We start from the raw sequence: 19,677 nt of genomic DNA, 5'->3' as shown, positions 1-19,677 counted from the left end.
GGCTCCTTTGTCAAGGTCCTAACAAAACAAGGTACTAAGACACTTGTCTCTTACTATAACCCCCCAAAAAACTGAACTATATGAGGCTTTTGCTTTTTGTAGGCCCTAACAGAAATCCCGTGGTTTAAGAGATCAAGCACACCTCCCAACCACAGAGGCAACTGACTCAACGTCCCTTTTCCTCTCTAAACAAGGAGGTACAGCTCAGGCCCAGTCTGGCCTTACCTCTACCCATAAACGAGGCGCCAGAACACACACATCAAACAAAAGACATCCAGAAAATATCACTGGCAGAAGTACTTTATTTGGCAGTTTCAACCCAACATGTAGGGAACAGAACCCTGCCCTCCTTCACCACCCTCCCCAGAAAGCCCACCTTCCTATCTCCAGACAGAGTAACAACAGCACCTTTTTACATGAAAGGCAGCAGCCATGGCCTTGGCACGGATTCTGGCTCCACCTCCATGGAAGGGCAGAGAAGCGTTGCCCAAACCCCACCACTGGGTCGGAGCCCAGGTAAACAGCAACAGTCATGTCTGACCCTGACTCTTTGCATGGCCACAAGCCCAACACTCATCCTGGATCCCAAGCCTTCCCAAGGTGATCCCGTCTCAGCCACTGCTGGGGAGCACTCCTGGGCCCCTCTTGCCCCACTCTGGGGAGATGCGCAAGGACGAGCAGAATCCTCAAGTCTCTGGCAGGCGGAGGAGGGTTCCAGAAGTGGTGGAGACACTGTGCAAGAGAAAGACAAGGCTGGAGCCAGATACGTAGGTCCAAGGCCTAGGGAGAACTCAGAACTTGGCCAGGATATTCCAGGGTTCCAGAGAATGAGAGAGGAGCTGGGCTTCACTAATGAATGAAGCATGAGCAAGGAGGAAATCCAATCTTGGGTCATGGTTCTGTCATCTGCCAGAGGCTGGGGAAAAAACTCACCAATCCACCAGCTGGGCCCCAATGAGGTCATGCACATGGTAGGCGAGGCCAAGTCGCACCGCAGCAGGCACCCGCCGGCCCAGAAGCTCCGAAAGGAGTAGCTCCCGGTACTTGGCCTTCCGGACCATGCCAAGGACAGCGTGGCGCCCTGGAGAGGTGGCACAGGAGAAGGGAAAGGTGAGTAAGGTCTGAAGAGCCACCAAAAGGTGTTCTTGAGGGGCTGAGGGCTTCAGCTGCAGACAGGATACCTTTAACAAAATACTTGATGAATCTCCCAGCTCCAGGCACAGCTAGCCACCAACTGCCAGCATCTCGGACGGTGAGAACTCCAGCGTTCACCAGCTGCCTAAGGGGGGTGGGAAGCAAGAAGAGATGAGCTATTGGCTCTGAGAGCCCTCTCTCCTCCCCATCCACTAATGTTTGGACACTAACTCTCCAGAAACATGGGCAACCACCCAAAGGGACTGGATAACAGAGGCCCACCATGGGGCGGTTCTCTGCTCACACTGTGCTGTTCCCTGCCTCTGTGCACCTTGCTTGTTCCATCCCCTACCCGACTGCTCTCCCCTCACTCTTCCTTTTCTTGTTACTATTACTTGTTCCCTAAAACAGCTTCTCCTCTCAGAAGCCTGTCCTGACCACATGCCCTGATACATGCTCAGTCCCATCTCCAGCGGAGAAATAAGGTCTTTCTTCTGCGCTCCTGCCACGGCCTACAAGGACCGCACCACGGCTTCACTCACATGTTACTGAAAAGAAGCTTATAAAATGCTTTCACCTACACCATGGATTACGAAGTAGGGAGCCTGAGCCAGATAGAGACCCATGAAATGATATTTTTATTTAGTCCTTGTCCAGTTGTTGTTCTTTTGAATATGAATGCTTTAGGGCCTTCATAGCTCCTAACATCCTCTATTCTCTAGTCTCAGAATGATTCACATCAGGCATTTATGGTTCTTGCCAGGCCTCTATACGCATTTCATTAGCCATGCAGATCTCCTGAATTTTAGTCCAGGGCTCTTCCCAAGGCCCCAGGTAAAACAGGCCTCCTCTCTTGGGGGAGATCTCCTCTCTTAGGTCATTTTACTAAAAAGAAGAGTCAGCCTTCTTGGCAGGTTCACCAAAAGGAAAAGGACGAGGCTGGATGAGACTGGAGGGAAGCAGCGAGGTGCTAGATGCCTGATTCTGTTGGTCCCCCAACTCTCACGTGATCTCTGGGTCCCTGAAGCCAAAGGTCTGTGTCATTTGATCCTGCTGGAAGCTAAGGTCCCCACAGGCTGGAAGCACTGAAGCCAGAAACTTCTGCACCGCCCCAGCATACGGTCGGCCATCGCAGGCCTTGAGGACCTGGAACCAAAGAAGAGAGACATGGTCTGGCCCCACCCTCCCCCTCCACTGACCTCAATCCCCAGGACGACATCTCTTCCTGTGTTGTCCCTTTTGCTAAGGTCCTTCCACTTCTCATACTTTTCCTCGTCTTCCTCTCCCTCATATTACTACTTACTAGAGCCCTGAGCCCTCTCTGCAGGATATGGGGTGGGGGAATTGTCTCTTTTCTTTTTACTTCCACCCGCTAATTTCCCTGCCTGCCCTGCTCGTTCCCCATGACACACACACACAGTTACACGTACTCTCGTCCTGTAGTCCTCGGTAAAGATAATTCCGTGGGCATCCAAGTCAAAGCCTAGCTGGACGATTCTGATCTCCCCCTGCTCTTGAAGCTCCTTCTGTCTCCAGAGAGATAGGAGTGAAAAGCAGGATGTCAGTGTAAGATGTTCTGCCACACTCTGGGCACTTTTGAGCAGGGAGATTTTGTTTGCCAGTATTGGGGGGGGTTTCTCTAAGTAAAGGAAAAACTGTGGGGAGAAAATTAAGCGGATCACCAAACAGTCTTTTCCAATTAGTTACCCACCCCTCCTATCCACAAACTTCATCAGTTGTTTGCCAACCAATCAATACACATTTTCTAAGACCAAGCATATGCTAGACAACAAAATAAAACAGACAAACGCCTTGCCCTCAAGGAATTAACAGTCTAGCTTTTGTGTGGGGGAAGGTGGAGAGGATTATGGAATAAAATGTTTAAAACAAATAAAAAATAAACCAGAACTTCTGTTTCCAGGAATATAGCAAGAACCAACTCACCTGCTGAAAATTAAAGTGCTGGATAAAATATTGCTTAAAAAATTGTTTAAGCATTAAAGAGCTCACAAGATAATAGGGAATTACCAGACCAATATAATATCTAATGAAAACAAGAACTCATAGAAGTAATTGGGACATGGAAGGTGCTTGCTGATGTAGGCAAATCTGTCCAGCACACAGTCAAAAATAACTGGGCATACAAGGAAACAAAACTCAAAAGAAACAGACAATAGAAACAGGCTCCCAAAGACATGTTACGGTGGAAGTATCCAAAACAGACTATTACCAAGAAAACTATGCTTATAATGCTGAAATAAATAAAAGCCAAGATGGAAAATTTCAGCAGAAAATTATAAAAACTGACATAATAGATTTGAAAAACATCCAACCAGAAATTCTAGAACTGAAAAATAAAGGAAGTACAATGAACTCAATGGATAGGTTTAACAGATTAAGGCACAGCTGAATAAAAAGCTATTAATCTGTAAAACAGATTAAAAAAATAACCAGAATATAATAAAGACAGTCAAAAAGATCAAAATTTCAGACAAGAGGCTAAGATTGTAATTAGATGATATTTTGAACTGAATGATAGTGAAAATACATACCAAAACTTGGGGGAGATAAATATATATCAGTACTTAGAGGGAAACTATGGCCTGACATGCATATATTAGAAAAGAAGAGAGGATGAAAATTATTTTTTAAAAAAGTAAAATAAACCTAATAGTAGAGGGAAAATAGATTAATGAAATAGAAAACATGCATACAAGAGAACAACAAAGCTTAATATTAATTCTTTGAGAGACTATTAAAATTGAAAAGCCAGTGGTGAGACTGACCAAGAAAAAGAGGAAAACCTAGAAAAAGCACAGATAACCAATATAAAGAATGAAAAAAGGGTCATCACTACTGATTCTACAGACAATAAAATGAGTTTACAAACTTTATGCCAATAAATTTGGAAATTTAGATGAAATTGACAAATTCCTAGAAAAATACAATTTCTTTCACTAGCATGCACAAAACGGGATATATCCATAAAATGGAAATTTATGAAAATGAATTAACTATAGCTTCATGCAACAACTTGGAAGAACCTCAAAAATATTCATCTAATAAAGCAAGATATAAATACATAAAATACGATTTTGTTTATATCAAGTTCAAAAGTGGGTAAAACTAAGCTATGCTGTTTATGAATAAACACATAGATAGTATAAAGAAAACCAAGGGGACAATTATCAAACCAGTCAGGATAGTAGTTACCTCCAAGGGACATACGACATTTTGATCAGGGAGAGAGATACATGGGATGTTAGCCACGTTCTACAGTCTGACTTGGGAGGTGGTTAAATGGGTATTTGCTTTATAAACATCCTTTAAATTGTGTGTGCATGTTTATACTTTCTTTTGCGCGATTTTTAAAGGTTTTTTTAAAATTTAGGAGGTCAGCCCCATGGTGTAGTGGTTAAGTCTGACACACTCCTCTTCAGCAGCCCGGGTTGGGATCTCAGGCGCAGACCTATACCACTCTTCAAGCCATGCAGTTGTGGTGACCCACATAGAAAACAGAGTAAGAATGGTACAGATGTTAGCTCAGGGCTAATCTTTCTCAAGCCAAAAAAGAGGAAGATTGGCACAGATGTTAGCTCAGAGCAAATCTTCCTCACCAAAAAAAACCCAAACAAAATTTAGGCTAACATCAACAAATTAAAAACAACAAATACTCTATAAATTGTGATTCCATCTGACTTGCTTCCTCATGGGATTGGAGGTAGTCTCCATCTTCCTTTTCTTCCCTCCTTTCTTCCTGACAGGTTGTCATTAACCTTCCCCCTAATAATGCGATGGACAGAGCTTGGATATTATTTTACTTGACCTATTCACAGACCACTGCCTTGAATCACAGGTGCTAACAGTGCCAACTACTTCAACTTCTTACAAATCTCTTAACTTTTTCAATAGGCCTCTTCCTTGGTTCCTCCTAACTCTGGCAATTCCTTCTCAGCCTCTTTCACAGACTCCTCTTCCTCTGCTTTCCCCTTCTATCAGTGGATCTCAAATTTTAAGGTGCATTATGAATCACCTGGGGCAGTAGTTCAAAAATGTAGATTCCCTGGTCCTACCCCAAGAGATCTTAATTCATTAGCATTGAGTGAGTCCCAGGAAAGTGTATTTTTGAATAAGCAGCCCAGGTAATTCTGATGCAGGTAGAACTCAGGACATACCTTAAGAAACACTGCCTTAAATGTTGGTATCTCCCAGCATTGTCGATTTGACTCTATTATCTTTCACTGTAAACCTGGAGTCCTTAACCTTGGGCCTCAGAGGATCTGTGAAACAACCCTCCACCCCCAGAAATTGTACATATACTTTGTATTCATGTGGCATACATGCATTTTTATGGAGTTAAAGAGCCATACCTTTCATTACATTATTTTTTTTTTAAGGAAGATTAGCCCTGAGCCAACATCTGCTGCCAATCCTCCTCTTTTTGCTGAGGAAGGCTGGCCCTGAGCTAACATCGGCGCCCATCTTCCTCTACTTTATATGTGGGACACCTGCCACAGCATGGCTTGACAAGCGGTGCATAGGTCCGCACTTGGGATCCGAGCCAGCGAATGTTGGGCTGCCGATGCAGAACATGCAAACTTAACTGCTGCGCCACCGGGCCAGCCCCTCATTACATTCTAAAGTTTGTAAAAAGACTAAAAATCACACCTCTACTCACTCTTCCTACACAATCTCATCCACATCCACAGACTGAACCACTCTTCACATCTTGATGGCTTCCAAATCTATATTACTGGCCCAGAATTCTCTCTAAACCCTCCTGTCCAACTGTCTACTACTCATTTGCCTTTGGATGCTCCACAAGCACCTCCCACTCAAATTGCACAAAATTATACACATCATCTGCCCCCAACAACACAACGTGCCCCTACTCTATGCACTTTGCCAACCACTCAGCAGCCTGTCAACCGGAAAATCTGAGAGTTATCCTGGACTCCTCCCTCTTCCCACTCTCCATATCCTTCTCCCTCACCCAACCTCTCCCTACTACCCAGTGCTAATTTAGGCCTTCACCAGTTCTCAGCTGCAGTATCTTCCTAACTGATCTCCTTGCCTCACCTCACTACCTCCAATCCACCCGATACACCATCCCGTCTCTTGTTTAATATTCTCTACTACCTCATCTCTACCAGCCTTCAGTGTAAGAATGAAACATTGATGCACAAGGTCAGTCGTAATCTGATGTCTGCCTGTGTTCCCAGCGCTATAGACTGAACCATGCCCGATGACTCAGTTTCCCCAAAAGCTTCGCTCTCCCACCTCCACAATTTGGCATGCTCTCTACTGCCAGAGATCTTTTAACAGCGTCTGTAGCATTATCCTTGGTACCGCAGCGCCTGGCACAGTGCCTGGCCTAGAAAGACCTAACGCTTGCTGAATGGCTGAATGGCTGGCGGACCAACTGAGTGTCTGAGCGACGGGGGACCTCGGGAGTGCCCGCGAGGCAGGGAAGCTCTTCCGTCGGTCGCTGTGACGCCCCTCACCAGCTGCCGGTCAGCCACCGTCCGGTCGGGCACGAGGCTGTACACCTGGCTCCTCAGCGCGATGGGGGGCAGAGCATCCTCGAACAGGCCACGCGGGAACAGCTGCACTAGCTCCGCGACCGCCGCGCGCGCCGACCCTGGGCGGAGAGACAGGTTACCGAAACGCGGACTGGGGCGAGAGCGTGGGGTACGACTATGGGAGCGCTGTTTTCCCAAAAGACAAAGTTACAGGAGACGAGACTGCTGCCAGCTGGGGCTTTCAGCCTCGCCCCGGGGTTGCCATGGTTACCTAACTCGCCCCTCAAAGGATCGGCCTCTACAGGCCCTCGTTCCCTCCGCCTCTTCAGTCCAAAGGTCTCCGGGACCAGGCGATGCCTCTTCTGGCTCATATCCCGGGACCTATGATGCGGGGAAGAGCAGTGAAGGAAGAGAACACGAAAACAGAGTCTTCCGGCGCAGAGCAGTGACGTACGGGCTCCCTGGGCGTCTATCCTTGGAGACCAGTCGGCCCCGAGTAAGTAAGACGACGTGGTGACGAAAGAGGCGTCCACTTGCCGTCTCTCGGGCTGGGAGGGGCGGTACCAATACCGATACGAGCACCGCCTCCGCCCGGCGAGGCCCCATGTCTGCTGCTGATTGGCCTCCTCCGAGAGCACTCAGTCCGGAAACGCGTGGGCGGGGCAGAGGGACGCCGGTAGCCACGTTGATCAATCTGGTGCAGAGCGCGGCCTCTCCCCCGCCTCTGAGGTGTTTGCCCACCCCGTGTCGCTGCATGATTGCGTCATCCAGAGCGGAGAACCACTTTGGCATCCCTCTTCGACTTCTGACCCATCTGCCATGACGTCATAGCTCTGCGGAGGTGGAAGTCGAAGTTGGCTGGCTTTGAGGTAACCAGATCCTTGAACTGAGCCCAAACATGCTTCTTAACCTCGCTGCACTTGGAGGATCTGGAGGTGGGGGTATAGGTCAAAGGAAAAGGCGGGATGTGCACCAGGCCGTGGTTCTGTTTGAGGGGCTAGGACCTGCATGTTGCAAGGCCAGAGCTTGGCCTTCAGGAGGCTCACTGAGTCCTGACCCGGAGTCCCCGTTCTCCAGACCTCCTCTGTAAAATGGAACTTTCCACCCACCCCCTCAGGACTTCATGGAGCCCAGAGGGACCAAGAGAGGAGCTGGGAAGATAGAGGTAGCTGAGCCTCGGAACAAACTCCCCCGCTCAGCACCCTCACTGCCCACAGACCCTGCCCTCTACTCTGGGCCCTTTCCTTTCTATCGGCGCCCTTCCGAACTGGGCTGCTTCTCCCTGGATGCACAACGCCAGTACCATGGAGATGCTCGAGCCTTGCGCTACTACAGCCCACCCCCCACCAATGGTCAAGGCCCCAACTTTGACCTTAGAGATGGATACCCTGATCGATACCAGCCCCGGGACGAGGAGCTCCAAGAGGGGCTGGACCACCTGCTACGCTGGCTCCTGGAGCACCGAGGCCAGCTGGAGGGGTGAGCAAAGCATAGCACACAAGTAGATCTAGAGACCTGCACCTGTCCTCTAAAATTGGGAGAGCCAGAGCTGGAGTGAGAATCAGTCCTTAGAAGGAACTTGGGTTATTCTTTGGGGGAGCCATCTGAGCTAATGCTTGTGTCAGACCTTCAGTCTCTTAACTCCTCCTTCTCAGGGGTCCAGGCTGGCTGGCAGGGGCCATAGTGACGTGGCGGGGGCACCTGACAAAATTGCTGACTACACCATATGAGCGGCAGGATGGCTGGCAGCTGGCAGCCTCCAGGTTCCAGGGGACACTGTACCTGAGCGAGGTAGAGACACCGGCTGCTCGGGTTCAGAGGCTTGCCCGGCCACCCCTCCTCCGGGAGCTTATGTACATGGGGTACAAGTTTGAGCAGTACATGTGTGCAGGTGAGAGTTGCCCCTGCTCTGTAGCCCCCTCTCCTTTCCCCAGAGATTGAGCCCCCACCCTTGCCACTGCTTCTCTCCTTGTGCAGACAAACCTGGAGGCTCCCCAGACCCCTCTGGGGAAGTTAACACCAACGTGGCCTTCTGCTCTGTGCTGCGCAGCCGCCTGGGAAACCATCCTCTGCTCTTCTCAGGGGAGGTAGACTGCAGAGACCCCCAGGCCCCATCCACACAGCCCCCCACCTGCTATGTGGAGCTCAAGACCTCCAAGGAGATGCACAGCCCTGGCCAATGGAGGAGCTTCTACAGGTTCAGGATGGGGGTGGGCAGGGCAAGAACCCAGAATTGATAGCTGGGAAAGGGACTTGGGGGAAGAGGATGAGGCTGGAGGGTGGAGGAGGGGTCCCATTGACCCCTTGCCTTTCTTGACAGACACAAGCTCCTGAAATGGTGGGCTCAGTCTTTCCTCCCAGGGGTCCCAAATGTCGTCGCTGGCTTCCGTAACCCAGAGGGTTTCGTCTGTTCTCTCAAGACCTTTCCTACCATGGAGATGTTTGAACATGTCAGGGTAAGGCAGTGGTGTTGCAGCTCCCACCTGTATCCCCTGCACCAAGACCACAGGTCCAGGGCTGCACTCCACCTTCCCGTTCTCCCCGCCTCACCCTCATTGCTAGTCTTCTGCCTCCTCCTCTGTCCTCTCCAGAATGACCGTGACGGCTGGAATCCCTCCGTGTGCATGAACTTCTGTGCCGCCTTCCTTAGCTTTGCCCAGAACACAGTTGTCCAGGATGACCCCAGGTGAGGCATTCAGCTGTGCACCTCCCCTCTGGGTCCCCGAAGCTTGGCCTCCAGCCCTCAGCTCATGACTCATTCTGCCCCCTAGGCTCGTCCACCTCTTCTCCTGGGAGCCTGGTGGCCCAGTCACAGTGTCTGTACATCAAGATGCACCCTATGCCTTCCTGCCCATGTGGTATGTGGAAGCCATGACCCAGGACCTCCCATCACCCCCCAAGACACCCTCCCCCAAGGACTGATGCTTCAGAGGGGCTGGTCCCGTCTCTGTGTGCACAGATAAAGGCATATTTTTAGGTGGTTCTCCCTGCTGTGTCTTTTGAGCTGAGTCATACTGCCTAAGTACACACAGGTGGTTTGCTGTTTTATTATTACATTTTCACACAGGGCTCATTCACTGAGTGTAGAGGCTGGCCGCAAAGACAATGTCCCTCCGTAGCAGGGTAGCTGCTGTCTCCATCTTGGCACCTAGCACAGGCTCACCTACCAGGCGGGCTGCCCCCCGCAGTGAGCGACACATCTCAGCCAGGCGCTGGATGCAGCGGACCACCAGGCCTTCGGGGGTCCCTGAGAGCCCTGCCAACTCGGAGAAGGGCTGTGGGGGAAGCAGGGTGTGGACTGAATGTGGTAGGCCTGGGCAGCCTCTCTCCAACCAGCTGTCCGCAAACCCCCAAACCCCAGTTACTTACCATGCCCCGGGCCCACTCATATACAACCTCAACCAGCCCAAAATTCAGCTCCCCCACAAATTCCTCCACTGTCTGGTTCAGGCCACAGGCCACTTGGACTTCACCAATCCTCTTGGCCACAGCCCGGACACGTTCCACTCCCTGCAGATGGGGAAGGAGAAGTTAAGACCTGCCTTCCCGTTCCAGGACGAGGGAGGCCCAGATCAAGGAAGAAACCATTCCAGCTCTTAGGGGCACTTACAGGGCTGGAGGTCACTTGGGGAATACCTGGGGGTGGGGATTGGGAATGCTGCAGCCAAGGGAGGGAGAGATGGGTGGGTGTCCCATACCTGTTTGAGGGTACTTGGAAGCTGATCCCCAGGGTCCCCAGAGCTCTGGCACACCAGGCCAGAGAGTAGGGCTGCAATCTCCTCGGGCCGCAGGGCACTCAGGGCATTGTCGAACATGAGCTCAGTGAGGAGCAGCTCATGGCTGCTCATGGCACAAGCCACCCGCCCTGCCAGCTTCACGGTGCCCGCGTCATCTACATAACCCAGGGTTCGGAGCACCTGGAAGAAAGATAGTGGGTGTTGGGAGTCTGCTGTCTTCTCCCTCACTTCGCCCCAGGCCCCAACCCATCCCTCCCACCTCTACTCGCTGGTGGTACTCAGGGAGCAGCAGCAGTGACTGATCCGACAGCAGGAAGCTCAGCCGCTCCATCTCCTTCTGTATCTGCATTCGCTCCCGCAGCTTCAGGTACTGCAGAGTGCCACCGGCAAGAGCATGTTAGCCATCTCGCCTTCAGCAGGGGCGCACTGAGGACAAGGGCTAAGATGGGAGCAGCCAGTCTACAGGGGACCAGAAAGGAAAAGCCCCCCTCTTAGCTTGGGAGCTGGTATCCAGGGACCTACCTGGGCAGGGAAACGGGGGCTGTGCACACACTGAGCCCCCCGGATCAGCTCCTCTAGCTTCCGGGCCCGGAGACCTCCCTCTACCACTGACACATCTTTGAGCTGCAGGTCGTTGACAGGGTCGAGGGTAGGCGGTCCTGCTGGGTAGGCCTGCGCCAGACGCAGCAGTTCCTGGACAGCAGTGGTCACAGCTGCCAAGGGAGGCTCCTTCCTGAGGAAGGAGCAGGTCTTGAGACCTGTGGCAGAGGCTTCTCTTCCTAAGAGCCCCCCCTCAGACCAGGGGAGTTTCCTCAACCACACCTCCCTACCCCCCATTACATGGTCCCTCCCCAGGATAAGGGCCTCCCCAGCATCTCTGACTTGAATTTCGGTTGCTGTCTCTTGCTGAAGTCCTCCAAGATCTTCTCCCCGTTCACCCGGAGCACCTTGGTGGTGATGGCAGCCACATCTCCTGGCTGGAGCTTGGCCACAGTGTGGTCACAGGGTCCTGTGAAAAGGGGAGAGCCGGGTGAGATCTCACCGTGGACCCAGGCATCACACCTGCACTCCTTCAGGAAGCCAGACATCTGCCCCACTGTCACCTTCAGGCAGGAACAGCTTGAATCCCACGAGGTCATCCGGGTAGGGCACATCAGGGGAGGCTGGCCCCTTCTGCTGTGGGTCCTCAGACATGGGCTTATCACATAAGACCAGCGTTGTGAATACTCTGCTGGTGGAGTTCGAGGAGACCTAGGGGAGGTGGGGAGCCAGGCCAGGGTGATGTAAGGAGTGGACATCAAAGGTAGAGACCAGATCCGATCCCACCCTCAGGCAGGGATCGTGAACAACCCACCAGGGATAACCAAGTCAAGCAATGAGAGCAGACTTCAGGGATGGGGGGTGGGAACAAGAGGGTGAGCATGAAGTGGCAATGATGGGAAGGAAAAGAGGGCAAGAGGGGAAAATAAGAGCACTGTGGTGACTGCAAACTGCCCCTAGGCAAGTGGGGAAGCCGGAGATAGGACTCGCTCCTTCCTTCCTCCCTCCCTCCCTGCCTCCCTCCAGGTCCAAATTCCCATCGCCCTCACCTGCAGGATCACACCCAATGCGTTGTGATGCTCCTGATTCTTCACAACAACCACCCTTCCAACTGAGAGAGATTTCAGCCCATTCACAGAATCTATGATGCGTCGCTGAAGAACAGGGATGTGCACGAAGGGGATAAGGGAGGAAGCGTCACAGGGGCACTGGGACTAAGTTCAAGAGTACCCAGAGGGTCACATTCTCTTCCTCTCCTCCTCTGTCACTCCCCCAGTACTCACATACACTCACCTGGATCAGGCCTTGGGTCTCTGTCAGTTCCTCTCCCCAGTTGTAATACTCAGGCAGGTCAACCAGTTGGCCAGTAGTGTCAGGCTCCTCCAAGGCCCCCAGCCTCTTGGTCAGTTCAGCGAGAGCCTGTTCATGGGCCTGAACGGAAGCCAGGGGAGATGTGAAATAACAGTCTACAGGCCCAGTCTGCTACGCCCCCACCTTCACCCCCCTGGCCTCTAGATGCCCACCTCTTCCCAACCTGGCTTCCCTTGTCCAAACTCCTGCCCAGTATACTGGTCACTCCAGCCTCCCTACCTTGCTGTCCTTTCGGGATGGAAACTCAGAGAAGCTCCTCTTCATCATGTCCTCCACCCTGAGGGCATCCACCCGCAGCAGGTTGAGGATCATGGTGTACGTGAGGCGGAACTGGGACTGCAGCTGGGATGGCTTCCCCTGGGCCGGGTCAGAGACGTCGGTGAGATCAGGCAGGGCCTGGCTGTTCCCCAGCCAGCCCTCGTGAGACTGTCTCTACTCCCAGCAGATCCAGTCCCAGCTCTGCAACCAAGGGACTAGACAAACTGTTCACCTCCTCTGCAAAATAAGGGGTGAAACTAACTAGACTATCAAAGATCCCATCTAGCTCCGTAATCACAGTGGAAAAAGACTAGAGGAGATGAGATTCGATCTCATCCTTGGATTTGCTCAGTCCTACCTTGGCATCTCCCAGGCAAAAGAAAAAAACGGAGAGGGGAAGAGCGGTGGAAGAGAGGGAATCCAGTAGGTCCCCAGAGCCAGGGCCCTCCTTGCTGGCCTCATGCCCAACCCAACCCCCCACACACACTCACCATCATCATGCGGTGCAGGTCTGCCATTTCAGGCACGCGGCCCTTGCAGAGCAGGATGACAGTGCCTGTCGGGTCCAGGCCCCTCCGGCCCGCCCGGCCTGCCATCTGCACGTACTCCCCAGGGAGCAGGTCCCGGAAGGTGGAGCCGTCGTGCTTGCGCATGGAGTCAAACACCACCGTTCGGGCCGGCATATTTACACCCATGGCGAAGGTCTCTGTGGCAAACAAGACCTGGGACAGGGTAAGAGAGGATCAGCAAAGAGGCTATACGCAGACACCCGCCCTGGCCAACCACATCTTACTTTGTAGCCAATGCTAAGTAGGCACCAGGCATGGTCTCAGAGGTCAACTCGCAGGATCTCATTTAACTCTCAAGGCAAATCTATAGAGTGGCTACTATCATTTTCCTCATTTTATTTATTTAACTACCTGTTTCTTTACTTTTACCCCCATATCTCACTCCCATCCCCCAACTGTCAACCATCCCGATGTATTTAAGGAGTATCTTCTTGTGTGAATCCATTCTTGCAAAATGTGTCTTGTTTTGTGCATGTGTAATTCACAATTCACATTAAAGGCAGTTCTGTATCTCTTCTGTTTTTTTACTTCTTTTCCTCCACAGAGTTTTCGACATCCATCCCTGCTCCTGTGGTTATATCTAATCTATTTGCTTCCAACTGCTGCAGAACACTCCATGCAGTGTATCCCCTACATTTACCTACCTGCTCTCCCAGTGAAGGGCACCTTGGAACCACCAACACCCTGCCACAAGATTATAGCCAACAAGAGAACAGACATGTTCCCTCATGGACCAGGGTGAGAACCTCTTTGTGGCATATATCCAGGAATGGAATTTAGGGTCAAAGTGTATGTTACACTTATTTTTTTAAAGAGTGCCAGGGTGTACTCCAGACTGGCTACACTTGTATGAAGGTTCCTATAATCCTGCAGTCTCCTGTGTCTTTGACAACACTTGGCATTAACCAGTTTCCTAAATTTTACCCATCTAGAAGCTATAAAGTCCTATCTCTTGAGTATTTCAATTTGCATTTTTCTGATGACTAATAACTTTTCATGTACTTGCTAGCTTTTTGGGTTTCTCTTCTAAATACTGCCTGATCATGTCTCATGCATCCCCATTTTAAGATGGGAAACCTAAAGTTGAGGAAGGTTAAGTAATGTGCCCAAGGTCACACAGTGATGGAGCTGGGATTCACACCCAGGCAGTCTGGATCCAGAGCCCAAGTTCTTAACCACTGCACTGTCCTGCCTAAGCCCTGCCCCTCCACCCTCTGGGCAGCCCCTAAGGGGGCACTGAGTGCACTGGTGAGTCCCTCTCCACCAAAGAGGGCACCTTGACCAGGCCACGGCTGAAGAGCATCTCCACGATCTCCTTGAGGATGGGCAGGATGCCACTGTGGTGCACACCCAGGCCGCGATGCAGGAGCTCTGACATGTGCAGGACCTGCAGGGGGCCAGGGCCCATGGTCAGGGACTATGTCGTGGAACACCCTATCCCCACCAGTCTCCAAGTCCCCCCTCCACACCTGAGGCAGCTGGCGGTCAGAGCCACGGAGGCGAGCAAGGCAGCGCTGGAGGAAGAGGTGAATCTCACTCTTCTCTGAGCTTGTGGTGAGGTCAAGGGAGGTGAGGCCCGAGGCCTGCTCATCACAGCGGCCCCGGGAGAAGGTGAAAACCACCACGGGCAGCTGTGCACGGGTGCGGAGGGAGGCCAGGAGGGACAGGTACACCCCACGGTCCTGGGAAAGGGGCAGAGGTTGAGTCCCTGAACCAGTGGGGGCCAAAGTAGGGGGAGGTGAAGCAGTGTCAAATCGAGCAGTACTCAAAGCTCAAGTCCAAACCCCCGGGGCATGAGGGAAGAAAGGACAGGGGAGAAACATGTGGTGGCAGGTACGAAGCCTGCCAGTTCTCACCTGTGCAGGCCCCCCCTGATGCGTAGGCTGCTTGGCCCCGAAGGTCTGGGCGTGTTTGCTCATCCGCTCCTTCTTGGCCTCCACAGCTGCGTAGTACCTGGGGCACGGGAGGGCAGCGATCACAGTCACACCCAGCTGAGCCAGCCCTGACTGCCCCATCCCCGGCTTACCCCTTTGTGTGGAAGGCACCTCGGGAGTCCAGCAATAGGAAGAGCTCCCCCTGGGTCTTGGGGCTGTTCCCCGTGAAGAGATAATGCTCCAAGGGGACGGGGCGAGCAACAGTGCTGATCACATAGATCTGACGACGCTTCAGTCGCCTGAGTGGGGAGGAGAAGACAGCAAGTCAGGGGTGGGAGTTCGAGAAGGAACCCATATCCCTACCACCTTGCCCTCTCTGGCTCCCCCCAGTCTTTTCTAGGAGCCAGACTGGAGGGTGACCCCATCATCCCATCTCTCAGCATGCACAGGGATCTGGCCCAAGTGGGATCTCACAGCCGCCAGTCAGACATGTTCCCCACCCCCAAGGCCTGACCACTCTCCCTGCTGTGGTAGTCTTCATCCCCAACCTCAACGAGAGAATACTACAGCCTCCTTCACCCAGGCACCCCAGGATGCATGTCTCACCCAATCCAGTCAGCAAATTCAAGGGCATTGGGGACAGTAGCACTCAGAAGGATGATGGAGACATGGTCAGGGAGCATGATGAGCACCTCCTCCCACACGACCCCGCGCTGGGCACACAGAGGGAAGACAAGTCACGGGCAGCTCAGAAAGGGCTGCCCTTCTGCTCCTAGGGAAGGGGCACAGGGTTCCATTTGGGGCAAAGAAGGCAGTGAGGTTCCAGGGTGTGTGGAATAGGGGAGCTGAACTAGTCCCACAGGAGAGGACCGCTGGGATCTGGGGACCCCACGGACCCCATGCCCCTTACCTCAGCATCATTGATATAGTGAACCTCATCAAAGATGACCCACTCCAGGTCCCGGATGACATCTGAGCCGCTATACAGCATGGAGCTGGAGAGAAGAAGCTGAAGGGTGACTCCCCAGTGTTCCTGTCCCCACCCTCTCCTCAGCTAACATGCTCTCCAAAGAAGCCTCATCTTCTTGACCAAAAACCCACCCATGTTGAGTGCCCATCTCTCACCGAAGGATTTCTGTCGTCATGATGAGGCAGGAGGCCTCTGGGTGCAGCTGCACGTCCCCAGTGAGCAGTCCCACATCTGCAAATGTGTTTCGGAAGTCTCGGAACTTCTGGTTGCTCAGAGCCTTGATAGGCGACGTGTAGATGGTGCTGGGGAGAGGGCGTGAAGTTAGCCAGTCCCGCCACAGATTCGTGGCCACTATCTCCTCTCCCACTTTTAGCCCTCCCAGAAGCATGCCCCAGAGCTCTGGTGCCCTGCTTCTTCGCCCAAAATGCCCTCACATTCTCCTTCATGAAACGACCCCAGAAAAATTCTGTCCCCCAACCCCTTCCTATACAAGTGCAGGTCATTCTTCTAATCTTTCTCCCCACACCTTCTCATTTCTGTCTGGGCCTCTGTCCATTTCTCCCCCGAACCTCTCATCTAAAGGACAAGGTAGAGAGGTGAGGAAGAGACGAGACTTAGAAAGGATGCAAGAGAAAACAGGGCTGGCTGGTGAAGGGGAGGCCGGGAGGGGACCTGTACCGCGTCATGTGTTTCTGGGCAAGGGCAATGGCATATTCAGCCACAACTGTCTTCCCAGCAGATGTGTGAGCCGCAACAAAGACTGAGTCGTGCCGTTCCAAGTGCAGGATAGCCTGTTTCTGAAACACATCTGGCTCAAATGCCCACTGTAGGAGACAGAAATAGATGGGGGCTGAAGAAGGGAGAGAGGCCTTCCTGTGTCTGGCTCATGGGGCATGCAAGGCAGAGAGGAGAAGGCCAGGGCAAGGTGAGGCTGAGACTGAGGTCCAAGACTGGCCTGGAAGGCATCTGGCCTCTGGTGGGGAGAGGAGGCAAGGAAGTGGGCTGGGAAGAGGTCAGGGAGCATGTGAGGACTGGGCCACACTACCTGGAAGGCCGGCTGGGGAATGAGGCGGTAGAAATCACCAACTGGGGAGGTGACATCCACAGGAATGGCCCACTGCTCCTGAGGCGGGGGTTTGGGGGGCTCTGGGGGAGATACAGCTGTAGACGCTTCCTGGAAAAGTCGTGGGTAGGAGTGATAAAGATACAGCCAGAGACCCCTCCGTTACCACTCTTCCCAAAAGATGCTCCAGTCTTCCCCTTAGACCCAACCAAGCCTACCCTCTCTGTGGCAAGGCCCCTTCTTTCCTTCCTTCACCTCCCCAAACCACCAACCTTCAACACCAGGTCCTCCAAGCTGCTTGCTCGGGCCAGGGGAGCACTGCAGGGAGGGGCTGAAACAGTGTCCCCTCTGGGACTTCCTGGCTGTCCCACTGCATCAGTCTCATCCTCATCGCCCCCACCCAAATCCAGGGGCTCCAGCAGACGGCTGAGACTGAGCAACCCGGAAGCTGGAGCTCGGTGATCTGAGGAGAAAGGCAAAAAGGGAGACCTGGTCATGTCCATCTCTGTTTTATAGGGGAAGGGCACCACTTCTACACTCCCATCTCCAAACTAAAACTCACCTTTTGGTGCAAAGTCTACACCTTTCTTAAAGCCAGGTGGAACAGTAAGAAGATCTGGCGCACAGGGACAGAGAGAGAGAATCAGAGCTACTGCACAGTGTTGTACAAGTCCTACATTACACAAACCTAAAGAAGGCCATTCGCAGCACAGACATTGTAGATGGGGATATTTGTTGTGACAGTTTTCCGAAAGATGACAATAAAGTTGTTAGAGCAAATCCTGATTTTCTCAAAGGCATGGAAGGGCTAGCAGCAGCCCAGTGACAGGCCTGGGCCCGTCTTCCTCAGGGCCCAACCTCCCAAGGGTCCATCCTGGCACCACCGCACCTTTCTCAAAGTCTATCTCCTCCTCGGCCTCCTCCCGAGTGCTCAGATCTGTTATGGTGGGCTCATCCATTCCACCTGGGAAGAGGTTGGACAAATAGGGATTCAGGGGGTGGTGGTGATATGGTATGGGTGGGGAACCCTTCCCTGGAGACTGAGAGCTCCCTCTCCTAACATCCCATTTCCATAAGAGTCACCTGGCCAGAAAGGGTACTGGGTTGGATTCCCCCACAGGGACTGGGAGATGGGCCCTGGGGGCCGGCGAAGAGACAAGGAGGTCGTAGCCGACAAGTTTGTATTCTCCAGCAGGACCTGAGGCAAGAGATCAGAGCTCCAGTGAGACTAAGCTTGCCTCTGACCCCCTTTTTCCCAATGCTGCTTCTCGTGGCCCCTGACCTCTTACCTCCTTGTAGCCCAGTATCTGGCCTGTGGTTGGGTGTCTTTGGGCCTGTAAGTCGGAGGGGACTGGGGCTCCCAATGCGGACAAGAGAGACCAGGGATCCATCTTCCTCTGCCATTTTCTGGAGAGAAGGAAAGTAATTTTAAGGTCTTCTGTCTCCTCTGTCCCAGCTTTCTTCAGGGATCCATCTCCCCAGTCCAGGCCCCTCCAGACCCCTCACCGGGCTGAGTGCTCCACACCATGCAGAGGCAGCCAGGCTGGAGATGACAGAAACAACTGCTCTGCCTCTTGCTGCAGATCTGGGGCACAGGGAGGGAGGCCATGGGGAAGCTGGAACAAGGGCAAGATGAGAGGCATGAGGTAAGAGAGTAAGACACAGACAAAAGAGAAGGTGATGGGATTCGTGTTTAGATCAGAAATGGTAGCTGTCCTGGACAGACCCAGACCATCAGGCTGCAGCAATATTTTCCAAAGGTTGTCTTGCATTACAGGACAAACTATATGCTACTGAATTACCTGGGAAGGTGGATAATAATTTCGGATTTTGGATTTCAGAATCTCTAGGGTTGGACCTCAGACTTTATATTTTTAAAAAGCTCCCCCACTAATCATGAGGCACACTGAAATTTGAGGATCACTAGTTTTAGGAAAAGGGGTCACAGACCTAAGGATGAAGAGTCAGGGGCTCAAAGGCTAGCATCTCAGCCACCAGTAAGTGCCCTGGTGCTTGGAGGCATGAGGGGACTCCGGGGGAAAAAACACATTTGCAAGAGCAGTTTTCAGAGCTAAGGTATCCCTAGCGCGCCCTGCTCTGTCCTCACATGTGCTCTGACCTACAGCAGGTCCACTAGGCTGAGGTCTGCCCACCACCAGTCCAGGCCCGGATGACAGGTGTCCAGAGATAGGAGAGTGAGGTCATGCTAGATCCTATTGTGAGGAGGGTGGAGGAGGTTTTAAGCTCAATGCGGGTTAAGGGTTAAGGTCCAAAGTCACTCACGGTGCTCTCTGGAGCCCCAGGCGCATTCAGCAGCTCCCAGCGCCCAGTGCATCCCAGCTCCACGGCCCGAAGGGGCAGATCCAGGGGATCTGGGGGAGGTAGCACTACGGGGGAAAGGTCAGAGGTCAGGGGTCAAGGGTCAGTCCCTGTCTACCCCTTCATTCCACCCCCTCCCCCTCACCGAGTCGCTCCGTCTCCATCATTCTGGAGCCACGGCAGCGGCCGGGCAGCCCGGAAGTGCAGCTAGGAGCCGTAGGGTAAGCCCCGCCCCGGAACGGGCGGAAGTGGAGGCGACTTCCGGCACACAGGCCACCGGGGGCTTGGGTCGGTGCTACTGAGGGGCTGACCTGAGCTGG

At 52.7% G+C, this 19,677-nt stretch overlaps 3 protein-coding genes across 4 annotated transcripts; 1 reads left to right on the top strand and 2 right to left on the bottom strand.

Moving 5' to 3' along the window:
- Positions 1-284: 284 nt before the first annotated feature.
- On the bottom strand, positions 285-7,063 carry STK19 (serine/threonine kinase 19). Of its 2 annotated transcripts, none has more exons than XM_014734316.3 (7): positions 6,928-7,063; positions 6,639-6,775; positions 2,565-2,789; positions 2,141-2,280; positions 1,182-1,279; positions 934-1,081; positions 285-732 (listed from the first exon to the last, which is right to left on the bottom strand). In XM_014734316.3, the coding sequence occupies exons 1-7, from the start codon at positions 7,025-7,027 to the stop codon at positions 687-689; spliced, it is 894 nt and encodes a 297-aa protein (XP_014589802.1). In that variant the 5' UTR covers positions 7,028-7,063; the 3' UTR covers positions 285-686. The 2 variants fall into 2 exon arrangements, with proteins under 2 accessions (XP_014589802.1, XP_014589803.1); XM_014734317.3 differs by having other exon boundaries at positions 2,565-2,660.
- A 327-nt stretch (positions 7,064-7,390) lies between these two features.
- DXO (decapping exoribonuclease) lies at positions 7,391-9,639 on the top strand. Its single transcript, XM_005603754.4, has 7 exons — positions 7,391-7,525; positions 7,774-8,135; positions 8,312-8,547; positions 8,634-8,853; positions 8,977-9,112; positions 9,248-9,342; positions 9,428-9,639. Exons 2-7 carry the CDS (start codon positions 7,780-7,782, stop codon positions 9,576-9,578), a joined length of 1,194 nt encoding a protein of 397 aa, XP_005603811.1. The 5' UTR covers positions 7,391-7,525; positions 7,774-7,779; the 3' UTR covers positions 9,579-9,639.
- A 40-nt stretch (positions 9,640-9,679) lies between these two features.
- Positions 9,680-19,637, bottom strand: SKIC2 (SKI2 subunit of superkiller complex). The gene is made up of 28 exons (XM_001492580.5): positions 19,503-19,637; positions 19,322-19,425; positions 18,545-18,654; positions 18,328-18,445; positions 18,122-18,236; positions 17,928-18,002; positions 17,601-17,654; positions 17,311-17,501; positions 17,021-17,149; positions 16,654-16,799; positions 16,131-16,277; positions 15,916-16,000; positions 15,612-15,718; positions 15,158-15,304; positions 14,988-15,084; positions 14,601-14,813; positions 14,408-14,518; positions 13,054-13,284; positions 12,524-12,661; positions 12,227-12,364; positions 11,983-12,087; positions 11,497-11,644; positions 11,276-11,402; positions 10,916-11,126; positions 10,653-10,763; positions 10,355-10,573; positions 10,026-10,166; positions 9,680-9,931 (listed from the first exon to the last, which is right to left on the bottom strand). Exons 1-28 carry the CDS (start codon positions 19,522-19,524, stop codon positions 9,731-9,733), a joined length of 3,741 nt encoding a protein of 1,246 aa, XP_001492630.1. The 5' UTR covers positions 19,525-19,637; the 3' UTR covers positions 9,680-9,730.
- Positions 19,638-19,677: the final 40 nt, after the last annotated feature.

The sequence above is a fragment of the Equus caballus genome, chromosome 20 (genome assembly GCF_041296265.1).
Source record: "Equus caballus isolate H_3958 breed thoroughbred chromosome 20, TB-T2T, whole genome shotgun sequence".
Taxonomy (NCBI): domain Eukaryota; kingdom Metazoa; phylum Chordata; class Mammalia; order Perissodactyla; family Equidae; genus Equus; species Equus caballus.
The sequence above is the reverse complement of the archived record's forward strand: the minus strand, read 5'-3'. Positions and strand labels throughout refer to the sequence as shown.

Coding starts and splice junctions, on each gene's coding strand:
- SKIC2 (XM_001492580.5), bottom strand. CDS start 19,524: ATGATGGAGACGGAGCGACTCG. Junction 17,655..17,927: donor GGAGATAGACTTTGAGAAAG/GTGCGGTGGTGC, acceptor CCTGTGCGCCAG/ATCTTCTTACTGTTCCACCT. Junction 11,127..11,275: donor AGACAGCAACCGAAATTCAA/GTCAGAGATGCT, acceptor CTCCTTCCTCAG/GAAGGAGCCTCCCTTGGCAG.
- STK19 (XM_014734316.3), bottom strand. CDS start 7,027: ATGAGCCAGAAGAGGCATCGCCTGGTCCCGGAGACCTTTGGACTGAAG. Junction 6,776..6,927: donor TCCTTTGAGGGGCGAGTTAG/GTAACCATGGCA, acceptor CTCTCCGCCCAG/GGTCGGCGCGCGCGGCGGTC. Junction 1,082..1,181: donor CATCAAGTATTTTGTTAAAG/GTATCCTGTCTG, acceptor CCACCTCTCCAG/GGCGCCACGCTGTCCTTGGC.
- DXO (XM_005603754.4), top strand. CDS start 7,780: ATGGAGCCCAGAGGGACCAAGAGAGGAGCTGGGAAGATAGAGGTAGCT. Junction 8,136..8,311: donor CACCGAGGCCAGCTGGAGGG/GTGAGCAAAGCA, acceptor CCTCCTTCTCAG/GGGTCCAGGCTGGCTGGCAG. Junction 9,113..9,247: donor AGATGTTTGAACATGTCAGG/GTAAGGCAGTGG, acceptor TGTCCTCTCCAG/AATGACCGTGACGGCTGGAA.